The sequence below is a fragment of the Colletes gigas genome, unplaced genomic scaffold, assembly GCF_013123115.1.
Source record: "Colletes gigas isolate AHSC1104 unplaced genomic scaffold, ASM1312311v1 Colletes_gigas_Sc00060, whole genome shotgun sequence".
In the NCBI taxonomy this organism is placed as follows: Eukaryota; Metazoa; Arthropoda; class Insecta; order Hymenoptera; family Colletidae; genus Colletes; species Colletes gigas.
The window spans coordinates 636,206-648,531 of record NW_025106689.1 but is presented as its reverse complement, the minus strand read 5'-3'; the positions used below and the strand labels follow the sequence as shown (position 1 = coordinate 648,531).

General features: G+C 41.9%; 1 protein-coding gene across 1 annotated transcript in view; it reads right to left on the bottom strand.

Annotated features, from left to right (window-relative positions):
- Window positions 1-271: 271 nt before the first annotated feature.
- LOC122403564 overlaps window positions 272-12,326 on the bottom strand; it is a 215,345-nt gene continuing 203,290 nt past the window's right edge. Inside the window, exons 10-13 of the mRNA XM_043407156.1 lie at window positions 11,588-11,735; window positions 5,903-6,113; window positions 4,741-5,007; window positions 272-3,332 (exon numbers count right to left, since the gene is read on the bottom strand). Coding sequence (XP_043263091.1) covers window positions 3,081-3,332; window positions 4,741-5,007; window positions 5,903-6,113; window positions 11,588-11,735 — 878 coding nt within the window. The 3' untranslated portion in view covers window positions 272-3,080. The remainder of the gene's footprint in view (window positions 3,333-4,740; window positions 5,008-5,902; window positions 6,114-11,587; window positions 11,736-12,326) is intronic.

Genomic DNA, 12,326 nt, shown 5'->3' with positions numbered 1-12,326 from the left:
TCGTATAAATCTTGAAATTTTTAGTAATATCTGTTAATTATCTTGATATTTTATCAAAAAAGTACGCGCTTTAATCGTGAAAATAATAAAACTTATTTTCTGAAGTAGATAAAGTCTGAAGTAGAAGCTCGGTGTGTCAGCATAAGACTTTCTTACCACCTGCTCATTAATTTAAGATTATTGTGCTGCGTTACTTACCGTAAATGTAGTAATTTCGGGGATCTTCTTGTTCCACTACAAAAGAAAAGTGCACGTTTAATTTCCAACGTGTTATTTATTGCAAGCGAGTTTGGGAAAGGTAGTTATCGTAATGATTTCGTAATACATTCGAAATATGCGATAATATTGTCAGACTATCAACGACCTAGCGTCGTCGCTTACGTGTGTATATGTGTGACGTACGTGTATGTATGTGTGTGTGTATACGTGTGTCATACGTATGAACGCGTGTACAGCGTGTGGACTGTTTAAACGGGTTCTCCTCGCATCACGTTAAAAACTAAATTGTATGCTGTAGAGAGTATGTACACAGTGGAGCACTATTAAATATTAATGACCTTAGAGTATATGTAAATAGCCTACGCATTAATGGAACGTTTCTTCTCGTAAAAAATAGATTATGCAGAGCACCATGGTTTTTTTTCTTCCTCTATCAGCGAATGAGAACTCGTTTTATATACAATTTCTTTTTCCGCGCGTGTCTGTCGCGATGAGTCGCGACGCGTAACGCTGCTTACAAGCAGATTACGAAAATGTGGCAGATTTCTGACAGGACGGACGGCGAGATTACAGTACCGCCGCCGTTATATCATGCGAACATCGAGAAACAAACGAGGAACAGAAACTGACTATAATGTGCCGCAAAATTTTATGCCCTCTGCTCAGTCTTTCACGCGCGCTACAAATTTTGCTCTCCGTCCCTCGCGACACGGCTCGCCTGGCAGATCGTGCTCTCGCGCCATTTACGAATTGTCTCGTAGTTAAATTTCATCGATCTTAAATACCGTGATAGCAAAAGAATCACGAACCTAGGTATTTCATCAGAAACACAATTCTATTCCTGTCTGCAGCTGATTAATTTGGAACATTCCAAAATAGATAAATTCGATTACTTCAAAATGGATACATTATTTATAAACCCTTTCAATCGGATTTCTATCCATGACATTAATTCCAACTATAGTAACAATAATTGCGAACGAGAGCTAGGATGTGTTTTAACTTCCACTCCATCGTCGCTCGAAGTTTCGAATACTTCAATTACTATTACGATTATTACAAATTTTGCCAAAATTGGCAACCAGTCGCGCGACCACGCCGCGAACCGTTCGCTGGAACGGTTAAGAAGACGGATTCCATCTCGGAATCTTTGAGTCTACTGGTAAATATTTCATTACCGAGCTCAAAAAACCGGAGGATTCATCCCTTCGAATTTCGTCCGTAGCGTCTTCTCCGTCCCTTGGATCTGGTCTTCGATATCAGAGATGAGAAAAACTTTAGTCAAACGGTAGACAACGAATAATCCCACTTTATAAATTTTTGTTCGTTTCACGTGGATTCAGATTATAACTTTTATCAGAACAAAACAACGCGTGAACGACTGAAATTTGTATATCGATATCCTGCTCATCTCTGGTCGAGATCGATCGCGATCGTTACGGAGAAGACAGGATGCATTCGCGAAACAAAGGTGAAAATTGTGGAGGAAATAGGAGCAACGAAATGATAGTTTCGAAAACGACCGAGGCATAAAATTTTTCGTAAGACCACCATAGAGTCTCGAAATCCTTTCGATCTACTTTTCGTATCCGTTTTCGAGAGTCCTTGGTACGGTCGTACAGAAGTAAGTAAGATCACAAGCGTCATAGGGGCTCACGAGAGCCCCTGGGGTTAGAACAAAACGTAAAAAATAGTAATCGTTGTATACGTGAGCATGTATAATGGTTTACGATGCGTGTCTCGTGCGCGTCCGCGCACCTCTTGTCACTGTGTCCGTGTGTATGTGAATGTATGCGTGGTGTGTATGCGTGGTTCCTACAATGTATCACCTCTTAAAGCTACCTTTCTCTTCTTCTTTCGTTATATACATGTTACCGCGTCGCTCGGTTTGCCTGTATCGTTCAGATATATCTCACGACCACGTGACTCCTTACCCTTATATCACATATCGTATATAAGAAGGCACCAGAAGTAATTCTAGGTCAAGAAACCCCGCGACACGCGCTGCCACGAACGAATATTGCGCCGCACAGGTAAAACGAAACCTATCCGTAAGCTGTGCACGACCGCGGTCAACTGTGTCTCTGTTTTACAGCAGCGAACAGGAACGACAGCGGTTTCATCGTCGAGAAAACCTACGTACGAATTTCGGATAGACGGCTGGCTCGCTTGGGACGCGTAAAAATTTTTATTCGACCCGATAACACCGAACACACGTGTCGCGAAACATTTCCACGCCGATCAGAGATTTCAACGCTCGCACGCGTCGCGTAAAGGATCGAACGGGTACATCGAATTTCGCGAATTACGAACGGTCTCGTTCGTGGTCACCCGTGCACGCAAGAATCTTCTTTTTATGACTTTTATCCTCTTTTCGTTCGCGGACCATAGACGCGAGCTCGTCAACGACTAGGCTGTCTCTGGACGGCGCTAGGAGAGATCATCTAGATCGTGAATCTCGCGCGAACGGTGACGTTTTTACGCATATGAAAAATTCCGGAAACAATTACAATTTTGTTCGCAAGGAAAGAACGATCGACGACGCTTCGTCCGTCTAGGACTCGAAGGATACATATATTATATATACAATGAAACATGCGTTCAAAAATAATTTCAAACTACCGATTAGGTTTTATCACTTTCCATTCACCGATTCGAAGATACGCGTAAAATACGTTTACGAAATTCGACGAGTCGCCATTGAACAAATGGAGTTACGCCCGCCTCCATCCTATCGTTGATTCATGGTTGAGACGTTTAAAAATACGTGCATTCCAAGCGATGGTTGCTTCAACGCGCGCCGCTCGAGCGCGTTACGAACGCGGCCACGCGTTTCTCGTGCGATCGGTTCATTATTACGACTAGTCGATCGCTTCTCTCAGCGCGGCTAGCTGCTCCTCCCCGAGTTTCACCTTGTCCTGGATCTCACGCCCGTCCACGATCAGCTTCGCCTTCATGTTGATGAAGTGCTGATAGTCGGCGAATTCCTCCGCGTTCAGGTACTTCGACAGGATCGTAGAGACATTCACGCTCCGCTTGTCGATGTTCCCCTTCAGGATCTTCGCCTCCTCCAACTGGTCCATCAGCTTGTCCCTCTTGCTTTCCAGGATTTTCTGCGAACAACGAGGAAAGTGTATCTCGCGAGGGGTTCGAGGGGCTCTTGTATCGAATGATCAAATTATAGAGAGATGTGTTATGATTAAACCAGAGCTTTAACGTAATACCTATATGAAATATTATATTTCATAATGAAAGTGATAAGCATAACGTGTATAGTGGGTCAACGTAACGTCAAAAAGTAAAAAAGTGGTTATGTATTATGTTCAATGTAGGAAATGGTAGGCCAGATACGAGTAGAAGAGTTGGCAACCAGACGCGAACAATCGCTTGAATTTAATTTTTCTTATCGCGAATTGTTTCGTATTGCGAGCGTACGATGACCCGTCTCATTCAAGGTTTCCACAATGATTATACTCCTTATCCGCGAAACAGTATTGCGCAAGAATTCTTTCATAAATCAACGCGATTTTCCGTTGGACGGATAAATAATTATATCTGTACTTCTCGACCTTCCTGTTCGACAACCGTAAATCATTTTACGCCGGTATGGATTACGGGGACGTTGAGGATACAAGGACGCCGGGTAAATTTTCAATTAATCGTGCAACCACTCGATTATCGTTTAAAATTCCGCGGTTTAATGAAAAATCGTTGACTCGCGTGCGTTGTTCGTGTCGAATGATCGGAGAGGTCGTTTTGTATCATGATTGCTAATAACAGATTCTTATGAAAGACCGTTACAAGAGATATGAGGGGATTAACTAATTGTTTGATAATGATCGACGAGACAAATCTAGAGCAGAGATCTCGCAATACTTACAATATTATTTAAATTTTATTCTTTGTAAGGAAAGACAGAAAATATGTTTGATCTGTTTATGTAAAATTAAATGCTCTTTAAAATAAAATAGTATATTGTAAAACCTTTTTAGAATTTTTACAAAAATTACAAGAAGTAACTATCGTTTCTATGAAACAATTTTACTCAAAATTAAATCAGATCTTCTACTACTAGGGTAGTCAGTAAGTTTCTTCGTTTCTCGTCTCATTTTTCCAAGACATTTTTAAACGATTAAATTTAGTTTATTCGTAGGGATAGTGTATCAGTTTCACAGTCTTTTGATTAATCACTAGAATGTTGCATTGATAGAAGTTTAGAAAGGAGAATAGTCAGAAATTACTATTGGAAACAGGACTCCAAGGCAACAGAAGCTGCGAGGAATTTATGCGAAGTGAAAGGTGAAGGGACTGTCTCAATTCGTGTAATGTCAAAAAAATAAAAATAGCAAGTACGAAAGAAAAAACTTCCATAACGTGTTCTAATGTGCGTACATGTTCTAACGATCTAGAATTTAAATGGCCTTCGTAAAAAAATCGAACGAACCATTTCACTAACAATAATGGCTGAATTGCTGGAATGAAAATGTTGAAAACGAGGAGGAAATTGATACCGATACTCACTCTTTCCGCATGATCGGCTGGCATTCCGTAGAGGGCGTTCTCCGCTCGAGCCAGTCTGCCGCTGAGACCTAGAAGAAGACTCGTGATCTTGCCGACTTCCTCCACGTGAAGCCGATACTTGGACGCTTCGGCCGTTCGGGCGACCGCGGAAATCCGCGTGGCGACTCGTGCACCCAGGGCTTCGTTCACCTCTCCCTCTTCTCGCACGGCCTCTTGCTCGGCCCTGAGGACTACCAGTTTCTTGTCGAGCCTCGTCATCAGCTCCTCCTGCGAAGAGAATCGGTTGCAGTTCCGATTGCGCTCGCACGAAGTCGATAAGGTACGATTTCACGGCCCCGCGTCAAGGAAGACTCGATTGCTTCGACCGTGATTGCGAAAGAATTAAAAAAGCATTACTCTCCGGTTGATGTAACGATCGTCATACCAATTTCTGCGTTAGAGACGTTTTGATTAATTGAAGGGTACATTATGGTGCCGTTAATGAAGACTCTGAAAGCTTAACTGATTAGATTCACGATGACTCTGCGCGAAAGGGAAAGATATACGAGACTGTGGAAAACGAGGATCGTGGTAGGCTGTGAAAAGTAGAGCTACGACGGGGGGTTAATAGAAAATATGAAGAAGTAAAGCAGATGAAAAGCAGATTCCGACTCGTTACGGGTACAAGGCCTCGCGGCGGACGAGCGTAATGACCGTCCTGAACTCTGAACTGACGGAGAGAAATTACGTATATAGGATCAAACAGAATTTCTTGAGTCACCATTAGAGTAGAAACATTTCATTTGATTGCTGTAATTGGGATAGTAGCTCTAGTTAGGTTCCAACTTGAGATATCCAGGTCACTAACAGTAACGTTTCTATCCTTCTCCAAAGTTTCTCCATTCATCTTAACAACTTGATAGAATAAACCAAATATAGGAGATATCTTTCACAATTTTCATCGAATGTCAATGTCTATACTCTAAGCTCTCAGAATCTTACTGATTCTATGCTCAACGTAACATTACAGTTTATCGACAAATGTTAACTCTATTACTCAAACAGTTATAAAGTCAACAATTTAAAATATTTTATAATGTATACCAATTTTAGCAAAGTCCAATTTAACATGAAATAATGTCCAAGATTCTTCGATCCTTCGATCATTTCGGTATGTATGTACCTTTTTCTGCCTGAGATCGAGGCTGTCCGTAGGAACGACCGATGGAGCATCCTCCTGGCGCGCCAAACCCTCGACGGTCACGTCTCGCGAGTATCTGGTCAGGAACCTGGCTTTTCCCTCGGACGTGGTGAAATACGCCGACGTCGGGGACAGAGGGCTGCTCGAGTCGCTCGACAGCGGAGTGACCGGCGCGGAAGGTATCGTTTCGTGCCTGCAACAAGCCATTATCGTCGGTAAATCTTCCCTCCAGCCTCTCGACGTGATCCTCGCGATGTTCGTACAAAAAAATATTCCCGCCAATTCGTGATCGCGGACGACACGGATTGCATCACTCGCACGACTCACGATCTTGAATCGATCGACACGTTTCGCGGAAGAGGGATCGTCTTCGAAATGATTTACGGATCGTGAGTGTCGCGGACGCGTCCTATGTCTCCGTGATACGTGAAAAACTCACTTCTTCGGTCCTCGAAAGAATAACGGAAGTATGAATTGTAGGTTCTTTTCGTCGTCACTTATCGAGCAAAGACAAAAAATATTATTCAACGATTAAAGCAATAGTTAAAAGAAACATTAAAATTCATTGAAAATAGGACTATAACTCCAGAATGTTTAAATTTTAATAATAACGAGTTTCAGGATTCGAAACAAATCCAGAATTCGGTATTATTAAAATCTGTCGAAGACTATACTTTCAAAGTGAAATTTCTAGAGGCGTAGTTATGTTCCCAATGAATGCTCTCAATTTTTTATTTATTCATTAAACGAGCAATTATCACCGATGTTTGAACTATTATTTATGAACAGTGCAGCATCAGATTGATGAAACTTTCTAAAGAAACCTTGTTGCTTAAAAATCTTAACTTTCACACGTTAATTGTTCGTTGACGCGCGTATGGACCAGGACCGTTTTGAATTAAGATTACGCGAAATACAGAATATAAATTTCTTCTATTTAACACACGAAACTTCAAGATTTATACCTCATTTAAACAAGCTAGTCTTTCATTTTCAATCACTGTAAAATATCCGTTTGAATTTAATGTGCTGAGTAAGGTCGAAGAACCACCCTTGCAGAACGACTAACAACCGGCAACTAAATACTTCACGAAGTGTAAGAAAGCTCAATACTCATGCATAAGAAGAAACAATATGGTCAGAACTCTCTACTCCGAGGTTTTTCGTGGCGGGGGTGCAGTGATGCCAATTTTACTTTAACGTTTAAGGTGGTGGGTACCATGTTTGGCAACCCCGGGGATTTTCCATCGCGTGCTTTGGCCCCTGGGTCTTTGCATCAATAACGTTACAAATACTAAGGGGTGGCTTACGGTACGCGAAACCGAGTACCTGCTAGGGTACAACCTGTTAGGGTTGCGACTAATCGGTACTACCCTCGTCGACTAGGTTTATGGCACGTTATACCTATTCAGCTAATTATTCGATTATTTTCCTTAGTAAGAATTAGATCAATTCATCGAAATCTTAACCACCACCATCCCTAAGTCATAAACTTTACGTTTATATTCTAATTGTACAATTCCTTTTGCATGTTCTATGTATGATATTATTAATGCTACCGCATATTTTATTTTCTCACATCTTTAAAGAGTCACATCTAGACGTTTGAACGTGTCACGGAAGCCATAACATAACTATAATAATTTTTCTGTCATTGGAGGGTTTTCTATTTTTTAATAATTCGTAATACCAAGTCATTTGACACTTAAAAGAAGAGTTAAATATCGATTCTTACGCCATAAAAGGTACTTGGAGCGGTGTCTGTTAGCAACGATGTGATACTGCAATCGTCAAACTACTGAAGCTGGTAAGTTTCTTATCATTTCCTTGTCGATTTTATCACATAACGGAATGATTCGACGATAGCAATAATACATCAATATAGTGATTACCTCAAGTGCTTTTTATGACGGAAGCCTCGTTGTCTCACTTCCTTTATTTCACGCCAAACGACTTCGTACTATAACTCGTTATAATTTTTTAAGTTATTCAGCTAGAGACACAAAAATATAGTAGTATTTAAAATAATACAAATGAAACCATAATAACGTAAAGGTAAAATAGATCAAAATATTCTATATCGAACTGAACTCGACATACGATGTTAGAGGTGGCAATTTCAAGCTCTTTCTACAAGAGTAAGCAGCTAAACTCGAGAACCAAAATGACTCCAACTCGGGTTCAAGGTTAGGAACGGCACAATTTACACGAACTTCTTTCATTACTTTTACGTTTCTCGTAAATCGTCAATTACTTAGACGCCACGCGTTATGAAACACCCCGTATATTTATCGCGCGTGCACGTGAGCGCGTCGACCGAGAGTGACTCTATAAAAGAGGAGAAAGTGATAAAGAAAGGAAAGCGGAGTAAAGTGACCGCACCGGAGGCGGTTCAAAAAGCAACCAAGCCAATCGGTCGACTATTACGTCCGCGGCTACTCAAGAAGCTTAGACAGCGTAATTAATGGAAACCGGAAGCTAAAACCGCGCCGTAAATATCATCGCCGCGCGTTTTATCGCCGTTTACGCGCGCCGAAGTCCGAGGAGCGCCGCCCGCGATCGTTTTCGAAAGTTCGCGGGGTTTCTTCTTCCCCGGGTGTGGTTGCAAGCACTTCGGAGTTCCTCCAAGCAGAATCGTGCCTAGGTACTTTTGACGTCCAAGGCAACACGCTGGAGCACGAAAAAATATACAAACGTTTGTGTTTTTACAAAACAAAACGTTTGTATATTTTAGCAAGAATTTTATAGTTTTAAAAAGTAATTTCTGAGGCGTCTGTCTAATGTCTGTTAGTGGCGCCATAATGATTAAATGGTAAACTAGTAAAATAAAATTAGAAAACTTGAGACTTAAATTTTGAATTATAAGAGGGCACAAATACAAGAAGAAATATTACTTTCAAAATAATAGCTATAGAATAATTATATTTAACTTGTCTGTCTGCGCCCTCATAACATGGCGCCCGGGGTCGCGTGCCCCTTTTGCCCTTGTGCCTTGGCACGGCCCTGCCTCGGAGCGAACGAAAGAACTTTATTAACTTCTGCCGCTGTTTCCAGCGGAGCGTTTCTTACGCGGAACGAATCCTGATCGAGTGGATTTACGACGACTAATTTTGTACGACCTATCGCGAATCGTAGGCTGCTTCGTGGCCGATCGGAATCGCGAGAAAGAGAAATGTCTCGATGTACTTCACCGAATGCACCGCCTCCATCTTTGATACCCTCGCCGCGTACTCGACGCGAGCCAGGATCGATCGAAACGATGTCAACGGTCGTCCGTCGCAGACTGGCGAGCAAAATGATGCGTAGACCACCGAGTAGCCGGCCTAACAATATCGTTTATGGTTAGTTACGTAACAATCTTGCGCCTCTGGTACTTTCTCCTGACGCGTGCCGGCGGAAATATTGTCCCCGATCGACGGGAGATTCCAGATCGCTGGAAGATAGGAAAATTAGTTTTCGATTCGGTTGGATTACACTCGGTGAAGTTGACCTGGAGATCCCACCATTTTGGTATCATCGTTAAATAACTTTTTAGCGTGGAATAATTTACGCTGGCACAAAGTGAAGAAACAAACCGCTAGTCCACGAAGTCAGAATTAAATCTGTTTGGACTTGTGGCATTCGACTGTGGGAAACAGTTAATAACTCGAACATCGAAATCCTTTAGAGATATTAATTCAGAAAGGCACGTACCTAGCAACATCATCAATCATGGCCTAAGAATGTCTACCCGTAAAAGGAGAAATAATAAAATTCAGCGAACAGTACCACACGCATCTATCAAACCACCTAAACCCGCTTGCAATGAACCCATTAGACTCCGGAGACCACACCTACCGACTGTGAACCCATAATCCACCGAGCCTATCTACCTGATTCACGAACACCACTCATTCGTATGTTTTAGAAACTACAAATGGGCAGGAGTTTAATTCACTACTTCCGAATATACAATATATGAATTACTTAAAACCATCACTGGAGAATTCGTGAATTTCTTATTGAGTCAATGAAAGAAGAATAGAATTTAATCAGTTTAGTCTTTAATAAGCAGAATATAGTTCCTGGCTAGTTTATTGCAGACCACGATAAAAAGAGTTAAATAAAAACGATCAACCTGCTGTCAAGAAAACGAATATCCTAGTGGAATAATCTTTCCCCCGGCCATAGAAACTGCCGTATTTACGTAACATAGCAAATCTTTCCACGTGACCTCGAAAAACGCAGGTAAACGGAAATATTACCGTTAAACGGAACGTTACGAGTTGTAAAATGTATCGTAGTTTATTCAGCTGTCATGCCGTGTCATCGATTCACAAGAAGCGCACAGTGTCGTTGAAAAACGACAATTAAATCCCGACTGTAATGGAGGTTCATTAATGATGCCCGGTTAGGAGTCCCGGGATCTACGCCCACGCAGACGTCACTCATTGGACAATAAAGGATCTCCATAAGCAACAGTCCGCACGCGACCTCTTTAGCCACGTGTCGAGAATGTCTCTCTCTTCGCGATGCACCGTGAAAGAGCGAAAACTCCTTGGCACCATTTTCAAACGAAAGATGCCCGTTGCCGTATTATTAATTGGACTCTCGTAATTTCGCTTAAACGGGCGCAATAATAAACCGCTTGACGTAAATATTAAAAACACGAGGAAACCGCAAATGATAGCCAAGCATTCCGTGTTTCGAGCTGTTCGGTGAAAGTGCCAGTCAAACCATCGCGTGGAGCAACCCGTATGAAATATCGACACGTCCCGTATCGTTCGGGACGATCAGTTAACATTTATGTAACGATAATAACAAAAAATAGCTAGGATAGATGCACGAACGAAATGCAGATCCTATAAAATAGTCGTTGGAACACCGTGGCAAGAACAACGTTAGGGGGAGCATTTCAAATCCGACTTCCTGAATCTGTGAATCTCGTATTATTTAGGTATAAATGCTTTTCTCTAAGATTCATGTGTGAAATTTTGCAATGTCGTAACCTTTAGACCGGTAACTCTGTATTACTATGCTACGTAAATTTCCATTGTGCTAGTAAAATCTCATCGCGTGCCATTAATTTGCCATCACTGTCTTAAATTCTAGCATGAACTTAGAAAGGTTAAGAACTACTGTTTTAGAATGCTTGCGAATAGGATACTCGAGTTCCAGTTTCCTATTGTAATTATCTGTTGGTGTCGAATATTAATGGAACAGCTGTCCAATTCATCGTACAAGCTACTCCATTTTAATCTTTACATCAATGTATTATACGTACGAAGCGAAGGGGGTCGTTAGAATTTCACGCGAAGTAGGCGGAGACGTTAAAGACGTATCAAGGTCAACGTCATTTTTATTTCACCGGGTATAATACTATATCTTTTATTCTCCGTGAGAGAATGCGGGAGAGTTGCTGCTTTTAAGTGAATTTAATGACTGAGCACTCAAGGTCGTTCAAGTACATAAACACGTAATGGTACAGTCTTGCGAGTAGATCTCGTATCACCATCCTTCACGGTAGACGGCCACAGTTTTGGCTAAGTATTTTCTTTTTTATCCACCTCGTATATTTCACTTCCATGAAAATAGATTTCGAGTTCGTGCCAGTTCACGTAATAGTACATTTTCGAAAGAGCATCGATTATTTTAATTATAATACAATCATATCGCGTAGAATCTTACTTTTTCTCGTCGTCGGTTCCATTTTCAGAACACGGGGTCGTGGGTTCCTCAAGGGAGAGTCGGCGTCTCGGTCTCGGTTGCAAGGTCGCCTCTACCCTGAACAGACCGGAAACGTAGTCGGTGGGCTTCTTGTGCTCCGGCGCTGGAACTGATAAGAACAAATGGTTACACACGCTGGTCAATTCCCCTCCTACTTTCCACGAGCTTCTACGCTCCAGGAATCCCCGTGCCGTCTTGGAAGCCATAACGCATGCGTTCAATATCGCGAGAGTGCACCGACGTGTAATTGAATAACGCGGTCGTCCAATGGGTTAGTGCTTATTAAAATAAAGGGTCGTCGCCCTGGCCACTGTACTATCCTTACGGATGACGCACGAGCGTTTCTACGCACGTACACTATCGGTCATACGCGTGGAAACGACTCTCTGTTTCGAATCTATTGGATGCTTTCATTAGGCAAATACAGCTTATCAAGTGGTTTTATTTTTATCTGTTACGATGCACGCTACTGTGGGCATGAGAGATATTTGTACGCAGTGGATCGTTTGGGTGACAGGGAACGTCGTTCGAGTTCAACGCGCCGATTTTTATGAAATACACGTATGAGATATTTGACGCGTTCTTTTTACGTGCAATGATCCCTATCTGGGGGGTGAAAAAGTGTTTCCGCAGTTACAATATTTTTTTTCTTACGCGTGGGAAAGTAAAAACGAAGATATTCAATGTACGCGCAAACACG